The 23319-nt window shown below is 40.3% G+C and overlaps 1 protein-coding gene across 1 annotated transcript; it reads right to left on the bottom strand.

The window, feature by feature from the left end:
- Positions 1 to 364: 364 nt before the first annotated feature.
- tmem14cb (transmembrane protein 14Cb) lies at positions 365 to 21636 on the bottom strand. Its single transcript, XM_060921005.1, has 4 exons — positions 21386 to 21636; positions 9448 to 9549; positions 1630 to 1717; positions 365 to 1500 (listed from the first exon to the last, which is right to left on the bottom strand). The coding sequence occupies exons 1-4, from the start codon at positions 21459 to 21461 to the stop codon at positions 1434 to 1436; spliced, it is 333 nt and encodes a 110-aa protein (XP_060776988.1). The 5' UTR covers positions 21462 to 21636; the 3' UTR covers positions 365 to 1433.
- Positions 21637 to 23319: the final 1683 nt, after the last annotated feature.

Here is a 23319-nt window from a genome sequence, read left to right as displayed (position 1 = left end):
CCATGTTCAGGACAAACTCATGTTAACGGCGCTAAAACAGACACCGTCACATGGTGCAGGTGGAGTCTTGGACTCGGACTCAACTCGGATTTGAACCCTGGGGACTCGAGACTGGACACGGACTTGAGGTTTAGTGACTCGACTCCAACACTGGCAACAAGAAAGATTATTTGCCAATAACAGGATGTCCTGAAATGCTTTATTCCTGTTATACCACAGCAATCTGCCAACACTAACCATTTTCTAGTAATAATAATAATAAACACTAACAACAATGATCAGTTTAAAAGAAAACCATAATACATGAAACATCCAGCCCAAAACAAACAAACCACACTTAAGGAAAAGTAAAGTGTGTTTTAATGCTATTTTTATTTAACGTGTAAAATAATACAGGAATGAACAGTGGAAAAATCACTGATAAAGGAATAAAGAGAAAAAAAGGATAGGTTTAATACAAAATTATTATAAATTCAGCTGCATCAAATCAGTTTGTAATTAGTTTTAAAAATCATTTAAAGGGCTGATGACACGTTTTTGACATCTTTGGCGATGTTTTATAACATAAAAAGTAATTCCCGATGATCCATATATTAATTCACGAAGGCGCCTATTTTACAAGTTATGATGATAAACGCGGCTATTTGGGCAAATTTGACGGGGCTGCAGATACTGCTGAAGTTTTCCAGCCCAAAATATGTTCAAAACCCACCAAAATGCACTTGAAACCGCCCAACCGGGCGGGATTCCTCCCAATCTGGCAACACTGCCAGTATTCCGGAGGGGGTCTACTAGTAGCTATGCCGGATCCAAAGACAGTCCTCCTGTCAGAACATGTGTTGTGAAACGACATAAGATAAAGGTACGTAGAGCTATAGATTCTACATGATAATCATAAATGTAATCATAAAGTCGGCGTGATATCAGTCATGTATTTGCTTGTGAAAGCTTGCGGCTTTCATGTAACTGCCGCCTAGCAACGAGAGGCAAAGGGTAAAGAGGGCAGGCTATCATAGATTCTATTCGGAAGAGATCAACACAATTCTAGACTCCCAGAAGAGGAAGAGCTAGCACTAGAGAGTTCACCGGCGTTTTCATGCGCCATTTCCATTGAGTAGAACCAGAGTAGAACAGCCAGTGAACCGCAGCGTGTTCTCCCGCTGACATCACAGCATGGCCGCGAGCCACGGACCCAGTTTTCTTGCGCTGTGCAATTAAAAGTTGGATATTCGCGTAACAGCTTCTTTTCACGTCATTATAACAGAAATCTAACATGTTGTATAGTTTATTTAAGAAATTGCATAGAGTCATGTTCGTGTCATCAGCCCTTTAAAAAAAACCCCACAATGTTCATAAAATGGCATAATTTATCATCACATTTCTCAGTCCTTGCAAACAAACACGTTCTCGATAGAAAAAAAAAACGTATTTCATCAGTCCATGTTGTTTTTCTTGCGTGGCCACAGGAATCCCAGTCCTAATCTCAAAACCATGAATAAACTGTCGAGAGGGAGAAGAAAAACAGATCAAAAATCAAAACACTTATTTATTTCCACGATGGTGTCATGACCGTGCTCCTGTCCGCTCTTTGATTCTTCACGGAGGATTAGCAGCGTAACTGTAAATTACCTTGCTGCTGTCATCAGCCCAGCTGGCATGAGTTTCCATGAGCTCAGGAATCTCACTCCCATCACAGCTGCCAGCGTTCCGTGCGTCCCTAGTGGGAATAAAATGCAGGACGTGATATTCAACATGAACACGTCGCTAAGCGAGGAATAAAACAAACACAGAGGTGTGATCAAAATGTTTTATTCTTTTTACCCACAGCGATCGGTCAGCTTTTAATTATTATCCAACGTCATCATGTTGGACTTTTCATCCTTTTCGTTACGTATACGCTTAGTATGTGCTGAGATGCTTTTCTGCTCACCACGGGTGCAGGACTGTGAAATAGAAATGACAAAATCCGAGGAAACAATTTTAGCCGTGGGCCTGGGGGCCGCAGGGCCCCAGAAGCTGAACAGATTTTGTGTATATTGATAGATTTGAAGCATCTCCTGAAAGCAAAGATTTTCTCAACCATGCCATTTCATTTGAACTGTTATTATTATGTTGAAATAATACAATATGAACTGATTTACCTTTTAACTGATAAGGGTTCACTTGAAGAATGATATCAATAACATACCTCATATTGTAAATTCACTCATATTCTTGTGTCGATTCGTATCAATTCATTGGGTACCATAATGTCTTTTCCAGGGGGAAATTCTAGACTGACTATTAAATAATAGTCACTAATGTTCTTGTTTTTGAACTGATTCAATACCAAAATGTCTTTCTTGTTCATGTTAGACAGATTCTAGTCAAAAACTATATACAAGTACAACCCCGATTCCAAAAAAGTTGGGACAAAGTACAAATTGTAAATAAAACTGGAATGCAATAATTTACAAATCTCAAAAACTGATATTGTATTCACAATAGAACATAGACAACATATCAAATGTCGAAAGTGAGACATTTTTAAATTTCATGCCAAATATTGGCTCATTTGAAATTTCATGACAGCAACACATCTCAAAAAAGTTGGGACAGGGGCAATAAGAGGCTGGAAAAGTTAAAGGTACAAAAAAGGAACAGCTGGAGGACCAAATTGCAACTCATTAGGTCAATTGGCAATAGGTCATTAACATGACTGGGTATAAAAAGAGCATCTTGGAGTGGCAGCGGCTCTCAGAAGTAAAGATGGGAAGAGGATCACCAATCCCCCTAATTCTGCGCCGACAAATAGTGGAGCAATATCAGAAAGGAGTTCGACAGTGTAAAATTGCAAAGAGTTTGAACATATCATCATCTACAGTGCATAATATCATCAAAAGATTCAGAGAATCTGGAAGAATCTCTGTGCGTAAGGGTCAAGGTCGGAAAACCATACTGGGTGCCCGTGATCTTCGGGCCCTTAGACGGCACTGCATCACATACAGGCATGCTTCTGTATTGGAAATCACAAAATGGGCTCAGGAATATTTCCAGAGAACATTATCTGTGAACACAATTCACCGTGCCATCCGCCGTTGCCAGCTAAAACTCTATAGTTCAAAGAAGAAGCCGTATCTAAACATGATCCAGAAGCGCAGACGTCTTCTTTGGGCCAAGGCTCATTTAAAATGGACTGTGGCAAAGTGGAAAACTGTTCTGTGGTCAGACGAATCAAAATTGGAAGTTCTTTATGGAAATCAGGGACGCCGTGTCATTCGGACTAAAGAGGAGAAGGACGACCCGAGTTGTTATCGGCGCTCGGTTCAGAAGCCTGCATCTCTGATGGTATGGGGTTGCATTAGTGCGTGTGGCATGGGCAGCTTACACATCTGGAAAGACACCATCAATGCTGAAAGGTATATCCAGGTTCTAGAGCAACATATGCTCCCATCCAGACGACGTCTCTTTCAGGGAAGACCTTGCATTTTCCGACATGACAATGCCAAACCACATACTGCATCAATTACAGCATCATGGCTGCGTAGAAGAAGGGTCCGGGTACTGAACTGGCCAGCCTGCAGTCCAGATCTTTCACCCATAGAAAACATTTGGCGCATCATAAAACGGAAGATACGACAAAAAAGACCTAAGACAGTTGAGCAACTAGAATCCTACATTAGACGAGAATGGGTTAACATTCCTATCCCTAAACTTGAGCAACTTGTCTCCTCAGTCCCCAGACGTTTACAGACTGTTGTAAAGAGAAAAGGGGATGTCTCACAGTGGGAAACATGGCCTTGTCCCAACTTTTTTGAGATGTGTTGTTGCCATGAAATTTAAAATCACCTAATTTTTCTCTTTAAATGATACATTTTCTCAGTTTAAACATTTGATATGTCATCTATGTTCTATTCTGAATAAAATATGGAATTTTGAAACTTCCACATCATTGCATTCCGTTTTTATTTACAGTTCGTACTTTGTCCCAACTTTTTTGGAATCGGGGTTGTATTTACAAGTCAATATTTATATTTATTTCCTTTTCTTTGTTAGCAGTTTCTTCAGCTTAGAAAGCCTACTCTTTTCTTTCTGACTTTCTATACGGTTTTTCCTCGCTCTTTTGGTCTCTCTTTCATTACATATTCATGATAACAATGAACATTATGAACAATAACATAAGTTAAAACTACATAAATAATAAATGTGAATAAGATGGTCTACCTGGTAATCTATAGTTCGACAGCTTCAATTTCACCAATTCCGCATGTTTTTTTCCTTTAACATGGTCAACCAAACGTGTTCTTCCACCAGAACCGTACTTCACATCCTGATGGCACAAGATGCAGTAAGCTTTCCCCGGTTCTTTTATCTTCCGTATGTGCTCATGGAGATATTCACTACCGGCTTTAAACTCCAGCCATCGCCAATTCCATGGATTTTTGATGCCGTTTTCCTTGTCAATGTTTTTGACATCGTCGGTCTCACCGTCCTCCCTCTGAACGACGTCCCTCCGTGACGCAGACATACCGCGAAATTCTCCTTTTCAAAACCGTTGATATCGAAAGCGTGTTTAAAGAGCACAAGATTCGCGCCGTGGTTTGTAAGCATGGCACAAATGCCGTAAACTGGTCTGTCATTGTCGGAAAAGAAAAAAAAGATACCAAAAAAATTACGATGTCGTTACAGAAAGAACAATTTGCGGTAGGCTCGTTCCCAGACTCGCCGGCTCGGTGACACTCGCTGTACGAGACTACTAGCGGTCGGTAGACAACAACCCCTCCAATTTGTTATTGCAAAATTAGATGATTTACTAAAATTATATTTTTGGCGGCCAAATTCGCGGAATTCCGCGGATCTTTCACAGCCCTGCGGGTGAAAAGAGTTGCGATGAGTTACGATATCCAGGCATGACAACGGCAAATTCTGATTTCAGCCGAAAGCGAGCTGGGTTCCAAGGCAGCGCCTTGGTGGGGGGGGGGGGGGGGCAAGGAGAGGAGGAGCAAATTTTAAGGGCTTTCAAAATCTGAATAAAAATGTAATATTTCATGCAATCAGATTTTCATAAAAAGATTCTCGCAAGTGAGTAACTTTGATTTTGACATTGGTGGGGACACAAAAGTGATCCAAGGCAGTTACCAATATTCGTCTGTAGGTGGCAGTAAAGGACCATGGATTTGTTGTATCTAGCCTAGCCTAGTAGTAGTAGAAAGAGGTCTCTGTAAAACGGTGAACGCGGCAGACTCAGCGGCTGTCACGCTGTTGATTCTGAAATGCAAGTCACACATCTGCATGGCCATGCAGTAGCCTACATTCTACTGACTACTTACATTCTGTAAAACCGTTAGGTCTATAAATTTAACATTCATTCATCGAGGATATTATCTAACACCAAGTTACATTGCTCCAGCATTCCTTTTCTCTGCAGCTATGCAGTAGCCTAGCTCTGATGCGTCCTGTCACGTTGCTAAACCTGCCTAAGGAGCCGCAGCAATACTTTTATGAAGGGTTTCCATACATCAAAAGGATTTTGTTGAGTTTTTAAAGCTCGACGGAAACCCTGCACTTACATTCTTGACTTTGAAGAAGAACGAACGAATGTCTCGTTTCTTGGGAGGGGGGCCGTCGTCCATGCATGGGGTAGGTCAGGTGTGTACGTGTGAGATACGGGGTGGGGGGTTGATGGGCGGGTAGTCACGGCTGCTGTGGGAAGTGTGCTGCTTTTACAGCAGATGGAGTGACAGCTGGGATAGCCAACCATGTAAGTTAGCAAGAAACAGGCAGCTAATCACAGAATGATATCTACGTTAGAGGGGGGATTATTAGCAGTGTCATACATTTAACCCTTTGCGTGCCATATAATCATTGCTCAGGTTAGGACATCGGTTTTATTGATCGTGATTACACAGTAGCGGCTGAATATCGACAGGGACACGTCCCTAGCGTCCCTGCCCAAAATTACGCCCTAGGATTCTCGCACAGAATCTTATATTAGATATATAGTTTCAGTTCAGTTTACTATTGTACACTACGTAACTTACATATATTTTATATTTTCATCGTTTACTTGGTAATAGTTTGAGTATTTCTGGCCCTCTATCATTAATATTTTGATTACATTTAAAGAAAAAAATATATATTTTTCAAAGAGTAAATTTTGAAGCGTTATCAGCTGACGAGACGATATAAATTCACAATTCCTTCTGAATGAGCTCGTCTATCTGCCGTTGGCGTGAGGGGCGCTGATCCTGTGTCATCCATCACTGTTGATTTCGCAAGCGTTCCTCATTACGAGCGGCAGTCTTCGTTTTGAAAAACGACGATCCAAGAGAAGTTTGTTCGTCTGAGAGCAAGTTTCTCGGCGCGCTTCTTCGTTTTCACACATTCCGTGATCGCAACACATCCTCGACTCCTATAATTTATCATCAAGTCATCGCAGTACGTGTGTAAAACCCTGCTGGGACAATCTGATTTCTTGACAAAACTTTCAAATTTCTCCGGAATCGATCGTCTCTTCCTTACTACCGATTTTCACCTTGACCGTCACTGTCTTTTACTTCCATTCAAACCTAAATTTATTTTTAATATTTAAAAATTTTTAGAATTTTTTTTAAATTTCTTGTTTTCTTTCTTTTGTATGTACAAATAGTTACATACATTTTTTTATACATGTTCGAAATAAAAATAAATTCATTCATTCATTTGGAGACAGAAATAAAACAAAGTGCAAATATAAATCTGTTTAAAAAAGGTACAAAAAATATTTTTAAACAAGTACGGTATATAGAAGAGGAAGTATGTTAACGGAGGATGATGAGGGATAAATAGAATAGGGTTGATTGTTATATTAGAACTAACTTAGTATATGGTATATATGGTATATACAGTATTTATTTATGGGGATAGTTTATATCTTCATATTTACAGGGATAGGTATGTAGTAGATATATATTTTTGTAATTATATATTTATATAGATATTTATGAAGTGTATATATGGTATATAGTATATATATTTTTTGTAATTATATATTTATATAGATATTTATGAAGTGTATATATGGTATACAGTATAGTATTTTTTTGTAATTATATATTTATATAGATATTTATGAAGTGTATATATGGTATATAGTATATATATTTTTTGTAATTATATATTTATATAGATATTTATGAAGTGTATATATGGTATATAGTATATATATTTTTTGTAATTATATATTTATATAGATATTTATGTAGTATATATATTTTTTGTAATTATATATTTATATAGATATTTATGAAGTGTATATATGGTATATAGTATATATATTTTTTGTAATTATATATTTATATAGATATTTATGAAGTGTATATATGGTATACAGTATAGTATTTTTTTGTAATTATATATTTATATAGATATTTATGAAGTGTATATATGGTATATAGTATATATATTTTTTGTAATTATATATTTATATAGATATTTATGAAGTGTATATATGGTATATAGTATATATATTTTTTGTAATTATATATTTATATAGATATTTATGTAGTATATATATTTTTTGTAATTATATATTTATATAGATATTTATGAAGTGTATATATGGTATATAGTATATATATTTTTTGTAATTATATATTTATATAGATATTTATGAAGTGTATATATGGTATATAGTATATATATTTTTTGTAATTATATATTTATATAGATATTTATGTAGTATATATATTTTTTGTAATTATATATTTATATAGATATTTATGAAGTGTATATATGGTATATAGTATATATATTTTTTGTAATTATATATTTATATAGATATTTATGAAGTGTATATATGGTATGTAGTATATATTTATTTTTGTAATTATATTTATACAGATATTTATGAAGTGCATATACATGGTATATGTAGTATATATTTTTGTAATTATATATTTATATAGATATTCATGAAGTGTATATATGGTATATATTTTTATAGGTGTATTAATGTAGTTTGGATTTCGGGGTAGTTAAAAAGGGGTGGGAAATTAAAAAAAGTATCGTACTTCTTCCCACTTGTTTTTCGAACAATGTGCGGTGTTTTGTAATGTCTTAGCTCTTTATGTTATTTTATTAAATTTTTTTTTTTTTCTTGTTTTCTTTCTTTTGTATGTACAAATAGTTACATACATTTTTTATACACGTTCGAAATAAAAATAAATTAATTAATAAATTAATTTTTAACTTGTGTGTCAATTTCAAGAACATTTTCCACCATTTTCGTCTTTCGATTTCAGCTGAAAGCACGGTCTATCGAGCCGCCATTTGCAATCGTGATATCTATGTATCGAGACTGCTGATTGGTTCAAAGATCAAAAGATAGTTTGGGTCAGCCAATCGTGATACGTTTTGCAAAATTTATGGCTTTCAAGAGGTTTTCCGGTTACGAAAAGAAGCGATTTGCTCCGAATGTTCCGCGGCTCACTTCTATGCTGAGAGGGACTCGGCACAAATTGAACCAACCCATCCACCCCACCCCACCCCACCCCAAAAAAAAAAAAAAAAAAAAACACACCACACCATTCTCCATGGATTTGGACGATTCACAGGAATGACCCATTTGGCTCACAAAACCGCGGAAATCTGCGGATCCACGGAAAATCGTCCTCCCTGTATATCCTTCCTGGCCAAAAAGCTCGAACCACCTCAAATCTGTCCATTTTCCTCCGACTTCCCTTATCAACAAGGCAGTTGTTTACTTTCCACCCACATAACTGTTGCTCGCTCGCTCACTCACTCGATCGATCCATGATTTTTGTTTTCCGCACCACTCTGTGTAAACTCTTGAGACTGTTGTTTGTGTGAGAAAACCCCAGGAAGGAGATCAGCAGTTTCTCAAACACTCAAACCAACACCCAGAACACAGTGGAAAGAAAGTGAGTCACACTCCACTGTGAGATCACGATTTTTCCCGTTCTGATGTGTGAACGTTAACTGAAGCTCTGGATTTGGATTGGCTGATGAGAGAACTGCACGTGGATGGACGGGGGTGTTCCTAATAAAGTGGCTGGTCAGTGTATGTTGCGAAATGTTGATGAAACAAGTCAGTTGCCTTGAAGTCAACAAGACAAAAAAAACCCAAAAAACAGCTTGTCATGTGACTGTGAAACCTTTCCAAAAAAATCAATCACTCACACTGGAGACTCCTTCCATAAAACGTTAAGCATCTAACAGAAGAGAACTTCACCACAGAAAGAACGGAACGCGCGTTTCTTGAGCGTCCGCAAGACAAGTCCTTCAGAATGAACGGTTACTATAGAAACAGTCGCGTGTTCATGTGAACACGTGACATGATGCTGAAAAAAAAAAAAATCAATCAACACCTTGTGACCAATCGGAGTCGAGAATTCGACAGCGCCGTGGTGCACGATCAAGATACGATAAGCTACGACAGGTGTGTTGATCATTTCTGCTGGAACTTACCAAATGAAAGCCAGAAGTTTTTCGGATTCTGAGACACCTGGAACGAGCCGAGTGCTGACAAAAGCCCAAAGATGAGTCCACCTACCAATGAGGAGATACTGCCTTGGAGAAAGAAAACGTACAATGCGTTAGATTTAAAATAAACAAGATCAACTATGAGCTACTGTTCCCTTACATACGAAGGAACAGGACACTGATTATGAATGTTGACTTCAACAAATAATGAACCCTGAAACAAGTAAGTAAAGAGCAGCGTCTCTCCCCAGGGATTTCACATAGCGTCCTGGCAAACTGTCATTTTGAAACAGCATCAAAATTCCATGTTACACGGTTTGTAAATAGATTGTCAGTAAACAGGAAGTCGATGTGCGACAGACCTGAAAATGGTACACAGTGGTGCTGAAAAGTTTGTGAACTCTATTAGAATTTTCTATATTTCTGCATAAATGACCTAAAACAACAACAGATTTTCACACAAGTCCTAAAAGTAGATAAAGAGAACCCAGTTAAACAAATGAGACAAAAATATTATACTTGGTCATTTATTTATTGAGGAAAACGATCCAATATTACATATCTGTGAGTGGCAAAAGTATGTGAACCTTTGCTTTCAGTATCTGGTGTGACCCCCTTGTGCAGCAATAACTGCAACTAAACGTTTGCGGTAACTGTTGATCAGTCCTGCACACCGGCTTGGAGGAATTTTAGCCCGTTCCTCTGTACAGAACAGCTTCAACTCTGGGATGTTGGTGGGTTTCCTCACATGAACTGCTTGCTTCAGGTCCTTCCACAACATTTCCATTGGATTAAGGTCAGGACTTTGACTTGGCCATTCCAAAACATTCACTTTATTCTTCTTTAACCATTCTTTGGTAGAACGACTTGTGTGCTTAGGGTCATTGTCTTGCTGCATGACCCACCTTCTCTTGAGATTCAGTTCATGGACAGATGGCCTGACATTTTCCTTTAGAATTCGCTGGTATAATTCAGAATTCGTTGTTCCATCAATGATGGCAAGCCGTCCTGGCCCAGATGCAGCAAAACAGGCCCAAATCATGATACTACCACCACCATGTTTCACAGATGGGATAAGGGTCTTATACTGGAATGCAGCGTTTTCCTTTCTCCAACCATAATGCTTCTCATTTAAACCAAAAAGTTCTATTTTGGTCTCATCCATCCATAAAACATTTTTCCAATAGCCTTCTGGCTTGTCCACATGATCTTTAGCAAACTGCAGACAAGCAGCAATGTTCTTTTTGGAGAGCAGTGGCTTTCTCCTTGTAACCCTGCCATGCACACCATTGCTGTTCAGTGTTCTCCTGATGGTGGCTAATGTTAATGTTCATGAGTCCAATGTGAGAGAGGCCTTCAGTTGCTTAGAAGTTACCCTGGGGTCCTTTGTGACCTCGCTGACTATTACACGCCTTGTTCTTGGAGTGATCTTTGTTGGTCGACCACTCCTGGGGAGGGTAACAATGGTCCTGAATTTCCTCCATTTGTACACAATCAGTCTGACTGTGGATTAGTGGAGTCCAAACTCTTTAGAGATGGTTTTGTAACCTTTTCCAGCCTGATGAGCATCAGCAACGCTTTTTCTGAGGTCCTCAGAAATCTCCTTTGTTCATGCCATGATACACTTCCACAAACGTGTTGTGAAGATCAGACTTTGATAGATCCCTGTTCTTTAAATACAACCCCGATTCCAAAAAAGTTGGGACAAAGTACAAATTGTAAATAAAAACGGAATGCAATGATGTGGAAGTTTCAAAATTCCATATTTTATTCAGAATAGAACATAGTTGACATATCAAATGTTTAAACTGAGAAAATGTATCGTTTAAAGAGAAAAATTAGGTGATTTTAAATTTCATGACAACACCACATCTCAAAAAAGTTGGGACAAGGCCATGTTTCCCACTGTGAGACATCCCCTTTTCTCTTTACAACAGTCTGTAAACGTCTGGGGACTGAGGAGACAAGTTGCTCAAGTTTAGGGATAGGAATGTTAACCCATTCTTGTCTAATGTAGGATTCTAGTTGCTCAACTGTCTTAGGTCTTTTTTGTCGTATCTTCCGTTTTATGATGCGCCAAATGTTTTCTGTGGGTGAAAGATCTGGACTGCAGGCTGGCCAGTTCAGTACCCGGACCCTTCTTCTACGCAGCCATGATGCTGTAATTGATGCAGTATGTGGTTTGGCATTGTCATGTCGGAAAATGCAAGGTCTTCCCTGAAAGAGACGTCGTCTGGATGGGAGCATATGTTGCTCTAGAACCTGGATATACCTTTCAGCATTGATGGTGTCTTTCCAGATGTGTAAGCTGCCCATGCCACACGCACTAATGCAACCCCATACCATCAGAGATGCAGGCTTCTGAACTGAGCGCCGATAACAACTTGGGTCGTCCTTCTCCTCTTTAGTCCGAATGACACGGCGTCCCTGATTTCCATAAAGAACTTCAAATTTTGATTCGTCTGACCACAGAACAGTTTTCCACTTTGCCACAGTCCATTTTAAATGAGCCTTGGCCCAGAGAAGACATCTGCGCTTCTGGATCATGTTTAGATACGGCTTCTTCTTTGAACTATAGAGTTTTAGCTGGCAACGGCGGATGGCACGGTGAATTGTGTTCACAGATAATGTTCTCTGGAAATATTCCTGAGCCCATTTTGTGATTTCCAATACAGAAGCATGCCTGTATGTGATGCAGTGCCGTCTAAGGGCCCGAAGATCACGGGCACCCAGTATGGTTTTCCGGCCTTGACCCTTACGCACAGAGATTCTTCCAGAGTCTCTGACTCTTTTGATGATATTATGCACTGTAGATGATGATGTGTTCAAACTCTTTGCAATTGTACACTGTCGAACTCCTTTCTGATATTGCTCCACTATTTGTCGGCGCAGAATTAGGGGGATTGGTGATCCTCTTCCCGTCTTTACTTCTGAGAGCCGCTGCCACTCCAAGATGCTCTTTTTATACCCAGTCATGTTAATGACCTATTGCCAATTGACCTAATGAGTTGCAATCTGGTCCTCCAGCTGTTCCTTTTTTGTACCTTTAACTTTTCCAGCCTCTTATTGCCCCTGTCCCAACTTTTTTGAGATGTGTTGCTGTCATGAAATTTCAAATGAGCCAATATTTGGCATGAAATTTCAAAATCTCACTTTCGACATTTGATATGTTGTCTATGCTCTATTGTGAATACAATATCAGTTTTTGAGATTTGTAAATTATTGCATTCCGTTTTTATTTACAATTTGTACTTTGTCCCAACTTTTTTGGAATCGGGGTTGTATTTAATTACAAAAATAAATATATACTACATACCATATATACACACACTTCATAAATATCTATATAAATATATAATTACAAAAGTAAATATCTACGACATACCTATCCCTGTAAATATGAATATATAAACTATCCCCATAAATAAATATATACCATATACTAAGTTAGTTTTAATATAACAATCAACCCTATTCTATTTATCCCTCATCATCCTCCGTTAACATACTTCCTCTTCTATATACCGTACTTGTTTAAAAATATTTTTTGTACCTTTTTTAAACAGATTTATATTTGCGCTTTGTTTTCTGTCTCCGAATGAATGAATGAATTTATTTTTATTTCAAACATGTATAAAAAATGTATGTAACTATTTGTACATACAAAAGAAAGAAAACAAGAAATTTAAAAAAAATTTCTAAAAATTTTTAAATATTAAAAATAAATTTAGGTTTGAATGGAAGTAAAAGACAGTGACGGTCGAGGTGAAAATATGTTGTCTATGTTCTATTGTGAATACAATATCAGTTTTTGAGATTTGTAAATTATTGCATTCCAGTTTTATTTACAATTTGTACTTTGTACCAACTTTTTTGGAATCGGGGTTGTATAATATTTTTGTCTCATTTGTTTAACTGGGTTCTCTTTATCTACTTTTAGGACTTGTGTGAAAATCTGATGATGTTTTAGGTCATATTTATGCAGAAATATAGAAAATTCTAAAAAGGGTTCACAAACTTTCAAGCACCACTGCACACAGTATAGAACCCCGAGGTGAAGCTCGGTACCGAAGCTCAAGCAGTTGTGGTTTGTAGTTGCTGAGACAAGTGTTACGAAAATTTTGTGAATCCATGCAACATGTTTCATAAATACATTGTCGGTAAACAGGAAGTTGATGTGGGACAGACCTGAAAACTGAACACACACTATCAGGCCTCAACATTCATTTTTTGAGGCCATTTCAGGCATCAAAAGTTTTCTTGCCCCCCTTAAATTTCCTTTTGCCCTAAATTTTTGTGGTATTTCGGCAAGTCTTCAAGTGCACGCATCAAGGCAATAGAGATCTTGCATGTGACGTCACAGCCAATCCAGATTGTGACAGACGCCATCGTGTCGGTCAAACGCCATATTCCGCCTTCTACTTCTGGTTCTACTTCTGCTTTTACTTCTACCTTTTCTTCTGGAAAACCCTACTATATACAATTCTACTACAACGGCTGCGGCTACAAGCTCTCCCTACCTGTGCACGGTTTTTATGTTTTTTGTGTGTATTTTTGCGTGTTGTTCGTCTGTACCGGACTTCAATATCCACTACAACCGTATGGACTTACTGGACATTGGTTTCCAGCAGAAAATGACGGTTTGTAGCGATTTCCATCGCATGCACAACATTCCAGACGAGAAAAAAAAAAAAACATTCCGGACGAGACAGCGAGACCAGCGGGGTCTCCGTGGATTGTTATTGGAAGCAAAGCGAAGGAGGCGGCGCCGGGAGCAGAAGCGAGGCTACAGGCAGAGCCGGCCTGTTGACTAAGCTCAGAAAACAGCTACTCAAACCTCCACCTCTCCAACGCCAGATCCATGTAAACAAGACGGACAATTTGGAATTACCTTATTCTATTCTATAATCGGCTGGTCAGTGCTATACTCAATACTTAAGTGACTTACCCATCCAATGAGGATTATTTTCTTGTTTACAAGATGCCACATCTGAGTCGCTGACATCCTGAATTTCTGTAAAGATAACTGTGCAGAGATTTATAAGCACGCAGTGCTTCACCACTGAACAGCGAGGGAAAGTTAATGAGGTAATCATACACATCCGGGTATTCCGCTGGCAGTTCAAAATCCGGTCGTGAAAACTCCGTCCGGAAAGCCATAAGGGTCACTAATCTGTAGGTCATTTATTTTAGACATATATCTAGTTATCTGTTCATTAGAAAAATGAGCCGTGTAGTCCATCGGTTGAAATTGATCCATTCTGTACACGAGTGCAGCAGGATTCAGCGGTGTTTTTGACCGACAAGATGGGTGTTGTGTACTTTCCGGTCACGTGACTGCAAGATCTCTATACTGACGTTTTCTTGGGGTATGAGTGAGTTATTTAGACAAAAGTACATGCTTTTTAAAAAATATATATATCTTTTAAAACATTTATTTCTGCAACAGAACAAGTCCTGAAAACCTGCAACATCAATCAACATCATGTGTAAGCCTTCCGTACAGTACGAGTACAAAATGCGTCTTTTTATACAGAGTTGAGGACACAAAACGCACTTTGTTTTGCCGATAACAATGACTAGCAATATTGCAAAGATGAATTATAAAACTAAACACATTACAGAACAGGAGTCTGTCCTGCAGTACTGTCTGATCATCCAGTTTGCCGTTGCGTTTAGGAGGAAATTAAACAACCTGTCCTCCTCATCTTCCTGTGCAGCCTCTGCAAATTGTGGGCGCCGTTCACGCTGTCCTCCGTTCACCACAGGTGGACTGCCCTCTCAGCATTATATGCATCAAGATCCGGGCCCTGTAGAGCAGGGTTTCTCGACCTTTTCTGCTTTAAGGCTCACCTATTCATTCTTGTACCGAGTCACGTCCCATTGAAAAAGATCCACAATTATTTTGGCTCATCTATTCTATTAGAATCTCAGTAGGGGTGTCCACACGGCACATATTTGCATCGATGCTGCACCGATGTATTTTGTTGCGATATATCTTACACCGGTGTAAATTTTGCGGCGCGTTCACACCGGACCCAGCGCCATGGGGGGGGGGGGGGGGGGGGGGCGTCGCCCCCTCGTGGCTACAGCCCCGCCCCCTCAACGGAGACTCAGATCACTTTATATTTTCATAAGAAAACAATTATGTATTATAGACGTATTAATAATTTGCATTTTCAAATACGAAATATTAAGTGGTTGCGCATTGCACAAAAATACATTTCACATAAATCACTACTAAAACTGGCACGGTAGAACAAATCTGATTGGTTGTTATGACAAGTGCACGGTCTCTGCAATATCCTGTAATATGCAGTCAGTTTACGGGAGTAGTCTTTCCCCTTCCGAATTAAACCAATTCAATCACAATATTGTGAATCCATTTTCTTTCTTTGTAGGCTAAGTTTATCTCCGTTTATGTTGGTGTACGTGTTCATATATGGTCCGCTTTGTGCGCAAATAGCGTAAGAATGTGTGTCATTGACGTCACCCCCCATGCAGCGGGGGTGAAAATTCATCACTTCAGAGTGTTTAGTCCCCTACACACCTAAACTGGGGTCGCGGATTAAGTGGTTCGCGTTGACTCGGTGCGAGTCAGGAAGGCTATTACTGGTGCAGCCGCGGGGTCTGTTGATTTTTTTAAATTATGATTTTGGCCGCCGAGCCAAGTACCTTGGACTTGCATTGACGTTTTGTTTTCATGCCGCGGAGCTATTTGTATGTATTTTAAATTTAAAGGACTTGCCTGTAGGTTTGTGTGCGTTGTTTTATGTTTGGCATCTTTCCGGTTGTAACGCGTGTCTGTGAGAAAATTGGAGGGGAGGGTTAACAGGTGGGCACGGGGGTTGATAAAGCGCAACTGCCCTGCAAATGTCACATGATTTTCCGGTACTAAAGCAACCTTCGGGGCCGTGGTTTTGTGGTTGGCGCAGTTAATTGTTTGAAACACGTTGTCAGACCGCCATCACTACTACACACTATATGAAAAATATTTGCCCCCTTGCGATTTCTAATTGCCCCCTTAGTAAACTGTTCCTGGCGCCGGGCCTGGTTCACACGTCACAAACCTGCTTACTAGAGAGAAGCGTGTTAGCACCGGTGCAGCCCCACTTGCGTTCACACGGCAGTTTTTGCGACCGTGCTATATGATAGTAGTAATGCGGAAATTAAATATGCGCATGCGTGAAAATGTACTTCCTTTTCCCGGTTGTCATGGCATCACCAAGCGCCGGGAAAACAACGTGGATGAAGACACCAGTGTTGCCAGATACTGCTGACGTTTTCCAGCCCAAAATATGTTAAAATCCGCCAAAATGCACTTAAAACTGCCCAATCTGGCAACACTGGAAGACACGCAGTTCTGTTGTTGATATTCGCCATTTTGGAAGCGCAAAATACCAGGATGCAAATTATGTAATGCCCGTATGTAATCAACTCTCCTCACGCGTAGCGAGTCTACCCCGTAGCGTTCAGACGTCCCATTTTATATCGGTGCTGCCCCGCAAACTAGCATTTACTCCGGAGTAAATTTCTTAAACCACCTCCCGAGCAGGGTTAGATTTGCACCGGTTTAAGCAGCTTTCAGGGGCGACACCGGTATAACTTTGTACCGTGTGAACGCTCTACCGGGGCAGCCCCGGTGCTACACCGGAGTAAAAGTTGCCATGTGAACACCCCTAAACTATTGTAAAGTGTATTAATAGATAGTTTTCACTGACATCACGGCATTCCGGGGAACCCCCTCCAGCCGCCATCTTGTGGGGCAAATAAAATGGACCATCGCCACTACCGGCTACGTTATCTCGGACGAATTTATGAAGTTATATAGTCAGTTTTCTAAAATAAAGATCAATGTCGGCAAAATCAAGCAAACGGAAGTATATAGATACATTGGACGACATCTCACGACAACGGTCTGCAGTGGGGCGACACAATTACACACTCAGCGAACATTTCTCCATTTGTGTATGAAAATACACTCCAACCACTCAGTTTGGGTTCATTTACAACCAACGGTGTCTTTTGATGCCAGCACGTAATTGAACGAGAGAAGACTGGTTTACCAGAGACAAAATAAGCGTTATCTCTGCTTCTGTCCCCTCCGACACACTACTGCCTCCGCCGAGCGCGCGCACTCTGAACTGAATCAGCTCTGCGCATGCGCCGTGCGGCACAATAAAATGGCAGCCACCATGAAGGAAGGAGATCCGGAGTTTTCAAACATTTGCTTAAGTGTGAAATCGCAAAATGGTATTCTAGCGAACAACAAAAAAGTAAAGATTCAGAAAAACAAATCATTCAGTGATCATTTTAATAGTGTAATTTCATCCGAACTCGGCCTAACGCTCGATTTAGAACTACAAAAAGTCCGTGTGTCGGACATTTTAAGTACCTTTGTAAAAGTTTTGCAAATGTTGCAGTCAGCATTTAAAATGCTAACTTAAAGTTTTTGTACAAGTTTCAGTTGATTAAACTGTCATTTTATTAAATGTGTCTGCTTTTGTAATAAAAAAGTACTGAAAGAAAAAGCAAACACAGCATTGCGATTTCTTATCCATCCATCCATACAGTAGGGCAAAAAAGTATTTAGTCAGCCACCAATTGTGCAAGTTCTCCCACTTAAAAAGATGAGAGAGGCCTGTAATTTTCATCATAGGTACACTTCAACTATGAGAGACAGAATGAGAAAAAAAATCCAGAAAATCACATTGTCTGATTTTTAAAGAATTTATTTGCAAATTATGGTGGAAAATAAGTATTTGGTCAATAACAAAAGTTCATCTCAATACTTTGTTATATACCCTTTGTTGGCAATGACAGGTCAAACGTTTTCTGTAAAGGCCCGGTCCCACTGGCCGATGGACACAAAACGTATGCATAAAGGACACAGTGGACGAGCAAAATTTCGGGGGTGGCTCTATCCGTTTTCATCCGCTCCAGAAATGGACAAAATTGGCGAAAATTTGCGAAAACAGAACGGAAAAGAACGGACGTGGGTAGTATATAGCGGGGATGTTAAACGCATGTTCATAGGAAGCCTAGCGGGTGAAAGCGGATGGAAGTGGATGACAGCTCCGAAGGGGTTACCGGTGATAACTGAGAAGCGGACGCATAGCAGAAAGAGCGGATGCATAGCGGATGAAGGGGATGCATCACGTACGCCTAACGGAAACAAAGGGGATGTTGCGCGGATGTATATCGGATGCAGACCGTTCACTGCGCATGCGGGGGGTATGAATTACGTCTGCTCCGCGGATATAAAGGGATGCAGCACGCACGCCGTCAGCATAAAGCGGAAAGACGTGCTGGCGGCTACATCGAGAGATCCAGATGATTTTCTCCCCCTTTTTATACAAAATATCGATTGTCCGCTAGGTGTCCTTCTACATACTCTAGACATACTCCAGACATCCTAAATATACGAGATACATCCCAGATATAAACGCTTTGTCCGTTTTGAATACTTTATATACGAGATGCATACGCTTACATCCTTTCTATTTCCGTGCTACTAACGATGAATAGACGTTTCATGTACCTTATCTTTCCTCCCTCTTTCCGTTTTCAGCTGCAGCGGATGTGAGTTGCGAGGATGCCCAGAGGATGCAGAGAGGATACAGCAGACGTTTAACGGATGATAACGGACATAGAACGTTTGTTGCTCGTATATGTCGCAGATTTACATCGTACACGGCGGAAAGTTCATCCGTTCTAAAAGTTTTGTGCAGCTCAAAACTTTTTGCGTGGATGAAATCACAGTGGACGGATGCTCGATGGATAGAGCGTATGAAGCATGTATGCAATGAGTACACAACGGATGCATAGCGTTTTCCAACGGATGGCAAAGATTTTTTTTACGTTTTACATCCTCTTTGCATCCGTAAGTGCAGTGGGACCGGGCCTTAAGTCTTCACAAGTTTTTCACACACTGTTGCTGGTATTTTGGCCCATTCCCCCATGCAGATCTCCTCTAGAGCAGTGATGTTTTGGGGCTGTCGCTGGGCAACACGGACTTTCAACTCCCTCCAAAGATTTTCTATGGGGTTGAGATCTGGAGACTGGCTAGGCCACTCCAGGACCTTGAAATGCTTCTTACAAAGCCACTCCTTCGTTGCCCGGGCGGTGTGTTTGGGATCATTGTCATGCTGAAAGACCCAGCCACGTTTCATCTTCAATGCCCTTGCTGATGGAAGGAGGTTTTCACTCAAAATCTCACGATACATGGCGCCATTCATTCTTTCCTTTACACGGATCAGTCGTCCTGGTCCCTTTGCAGAAAAACAGCCCCAAAGCATGATGTTTCCACCCCCATGCTTCACAGTAGGTATGGTGTTCTTTGGATGCAACTCAGCATTCTTTCTCCTCCAAACACGACAAGTTGAGTTTTTACCAAAAAGTTCTATTTTGGTTTCATCAGACCATATGACATTCTCCCAATCCTCTTCTGGATCATCCAAATGCTCTCTAGCAAACTTCAGACGGGCCTGGACATGTACTGGCTTAAGCAGGGGGACACGTCTGGCGCTGCAGGATTTGAGTCCCTGGCGGCGTAGTGTGTTACTGATGGTAGCCTTTGTTACTTTGGTCCCAGCTCTCTGCAGGTCATTCACTAGGTCCCCCCGTGTGGTTCTGGGATTTTTGCTCACCGTTCTTGTGATCATTTTGACCCCACGGGGTGAGACCTTGCGTGGAGCCCCAGATCGAGGGAGATTATCAGTGGTCTTCTATGTCTTCCATTTTCTAATAATTGCTCCCACAGTTGATTTCTTCACACCAAGCTGCTTACCTATTGCAGATTCAGTCTTCCCAGCCTGGTGCAGGTCTACAATTTTGTTTGTGGTGTCCTTTGACAGCTCTTTGGTCTTGGCCATAGTGGAATTTGGAGTGTGACTGTTTGAGGTTGTGGACAGGTGTCTTTTATACTGATAACGAGTTCAAACAGGTGCCATTAATACAGCTAACGAGTGGAGGACAGAGAAGCCTCTTAAAGAAGAAGTTACAGGTCTGTGAGAGCCAGAAATCTTGCTTGTTTGTAGGTGACCAAATACTTATTTTACCGAGGAATTTATCAATTAATTCATTAAAAATCCTACAATGTGATTTCCTGGATTCTTTCCCCCATTCTGTCTCTCATAGTTGAAGTGTACCTCTGATGAAAATTACAGGCCTCTCTCATCTTTTTAAGTGGGAGAACTTGCACAATTGGTGGCTGACTAAATACTTTTTTGCCCCACTGTGTGTGTGTGTGTGTGTGTGTGTGTGTGTATATATATATATATATATATATATATATATATATATATATAAAAAAATCCCTCCATCCCGACTGAAAATTTTTTTGCTCACCCGGTGGACAGGAAACAGATTTTTTTTTTAACGATGGCCTTATGTCGTTATCTCGGAATAACGGTTTTGTTTTCTCGAGATCTCAAATTAGTTGTGTTGTTTTCTCGAGATCCTGAATTAATTATGTTATCTCGGGAATAACAAGGTGAATAAAAAAAGATTATATGAAGGGCCTCTCGCGGCTTTCGTAAGATGCAGAGACTGTACCGCGGGAACACGCTGAGAGTGAGACAGCGAGAGCCACCCCCCCCAAAAAAAAATCTCAACGGATTTACACGATTTGGAAAAATGACTTTTTCAGAACTGAAAAAAACCGGAGCTTCCGGCACACACCGGAAAACTCGCACACATGCAAATGTGCATTCCAACTCGATGAATATGCAAATTAGCCGATGGTGTCATGTGGTGATTTCAGGACCCTGTTTGAGCCTGTGAGCGACTTTCCCCTGAAAACAGTTTGCAACAGCTCTGAAAGCTTACTATTCAAAAATAATTCCCAAAGTAAACAGAGTTAATAATAATAATAATAATGGCGGCTCATGAACAATGAGCGAGTGATTTAACTGAGCATTACCTGCTTTTATAAACCCAAAGACGCCTCCTACTGCTGTGAGTGCAGCGAAAACATATCCGAGCCAATCTACAGCCATGCCTCAGTGCAAAAACCTGAATTATAAAACAAATTAAACAGTCTTTAAGCTCGAAATCGCACAATACATCAGGCTAACACCACCGCATTCCACCTTAAACCCTGCAAACTCCTGAGGTAACCGCTAAAAGTCCCCGGATGAGCTGCTCTTCAGCAAGAGCCGCGCTGTCCGCCATTATAAGATGCAGCGAAGACATTTCAAAATAAAAGTCCAGGGGTGTAGTGGGCGTGGTACGCGGGGGTACGCCGTCCACCCACTTCTCCCGAGGTGAGATTCAAAAAAAAAAAAAAAAAAACTGTCATTCAATGGCCTGAGTTTAAACGCTCTACAGTAAGTGACACGTGCCTTTGTGCTCATCATCAATGCCCCCCCACAATTGAACGTTACGTAAAACATAGCGACGCAAAGTAGAATGCATTCTAAACGCAGCCGAGATATTAGAATTATGTAAACGGTTGACTCCGCCATCTGTCGGTTTAATGCTTTATGATCTTTGAAGTTCTAATGGGATTTTTGCTCAGTATAGGCCTATGATTTTGAATAGCCTAATAATAACAGTAGGGTCTCTCTCTCTCTCTCTCTCTCTCTCTCTCTGTGTGTGTGATTTCCGGGCGTTCATGGTAGCAGCACCGAGAGGGCAACAGAACTGATATAATCGCCTGCCTGGTCATCCTTACGCGGATAATTTCACCACTGTATTATATATATGATTTGAAATTCATAATCTTTGTGGCCTTCCTGTTTAATGTTTTGTTGTACATCCAAAAATGTGAAATGACAATAAATTTAAAGAAATACTCAAGTCTTTAAGAAGGAGTGCATGGTAGGGCTTAACCCAATGGCTGCATGTCATGTATTTTGTATACGCAGGTGCCTCAATCGCGCCAGACTAAATGCTTGATTTATTCGATTGGTGCCTTTTATAATAAATTTCAGCCCATTGCTGGTTTGTATGCGATGTGAGTGAGTGACGTGACTTTTTTTGAACTTCTGGACACATGCTGTAGCTGTTGCCACGGCAGTAAGTAGGCTAGTAAAAATATCGAATTCCGAATGCAGCTCGGCTCAAATGAACATGAATCGAACATGAACAAAGGTGTTTGTGTATCATAATTTCCAGTATTTTGGCTTCACGCCTGATAGTCCATGTTAAACCTATGCAAGGTTTATGTTGAGTTCCAGCAGCAGAGCGGTGCTGTCTACGACGATGCATTCGGAAGGAGAAGGCGAATTTGTTCCTCTTTAGCCATTTCGGCATATTTATTGGAGACAAAATAAACCGCGGCTTTTCGCCATAACAGTTGGGCTGTACTGACAAACACGAATGAAAATTGCACACATAAAAATGTCTGAAAAAAAGTGTCTTCTTGTGCTCTCTTGTGTTGTTAAAAGAACGTAACATTTATACAAATCATTCATACCAAACATAGGCGACCAAACAAAGGCTACCGCTACTGACATGATATCAAATCGATGACGTCATGAATCGCGTACCCCCACTTTAAAAATCTCCACTACACCACTCTAAAAGTCGCGATATTGTCACGTTGAATTTACAGCACCTTAGTTATCTGGCTAGATTTTTTATTTTTCTGGACATGACTATCATTTCAGGCGGCGCGGTGGTGTAGTGGTTAGCGCTGTCGCCTCACAGCAAGAAGGTCCGGGATTGAGCCCCGTGGCCGGCGAGGGCCTTTCTGTGCGGAGTTTGCATGTTGTCCGCGTGGGTTTCCTCCAGGTGCTCCGGTTTCCCCCAAAGACATGCAGGTGACTCTAAATTGACCGTGAGTGTGAATGGTTGTCTTTCCACCAAATCAGTTCCAGGGCTGGTTTGGTGCTGGTTCACAACTCGTTCAAC

The sequence above is a fragment of the Neoarius graeffei genome, chromosome 5 (genome assembly GCF_027579695.1).
Source record: "Neoarius graeffei isolate fNeoGra1 chromosome 5, fNeoGra1.pri, whole genome shotgun sequence".
NCBI lineage: Eukaryota > Metazoa > Chordata > Actinopteri > Siluriformes > Ariidae > Neoarius > Neoarius graeffei.
The sequence above is the reverse complement of the archived record's forward strand: the minus strand, read 5'-3'. Positions and strand labels throughout refer to the sequence as shown.

Coding starts and splice junctions, on each gene's coding strand:
- tmem14cb (XM_060921005.1), bottom strand. CDS start 21,461: ATGGCTGTAGATTGGCTCGGATATGTTTTCGCTGCACTCACAGCAGTA. Junction 9,550..21,385: donor CTTTGGGTTTATAAAAGCAG/GTAATGCTCAGT, acceptor TCTTTCTCCAAG/GCAGTATCTCCTCATTGGTA. Junction 1,718..9,447: donor AAACTTCTGGCTTTCATTTG/GTAAGTTCCAGC, acceptor TATTCCCACTAG/GGACGCACGGAACGCTGGCA.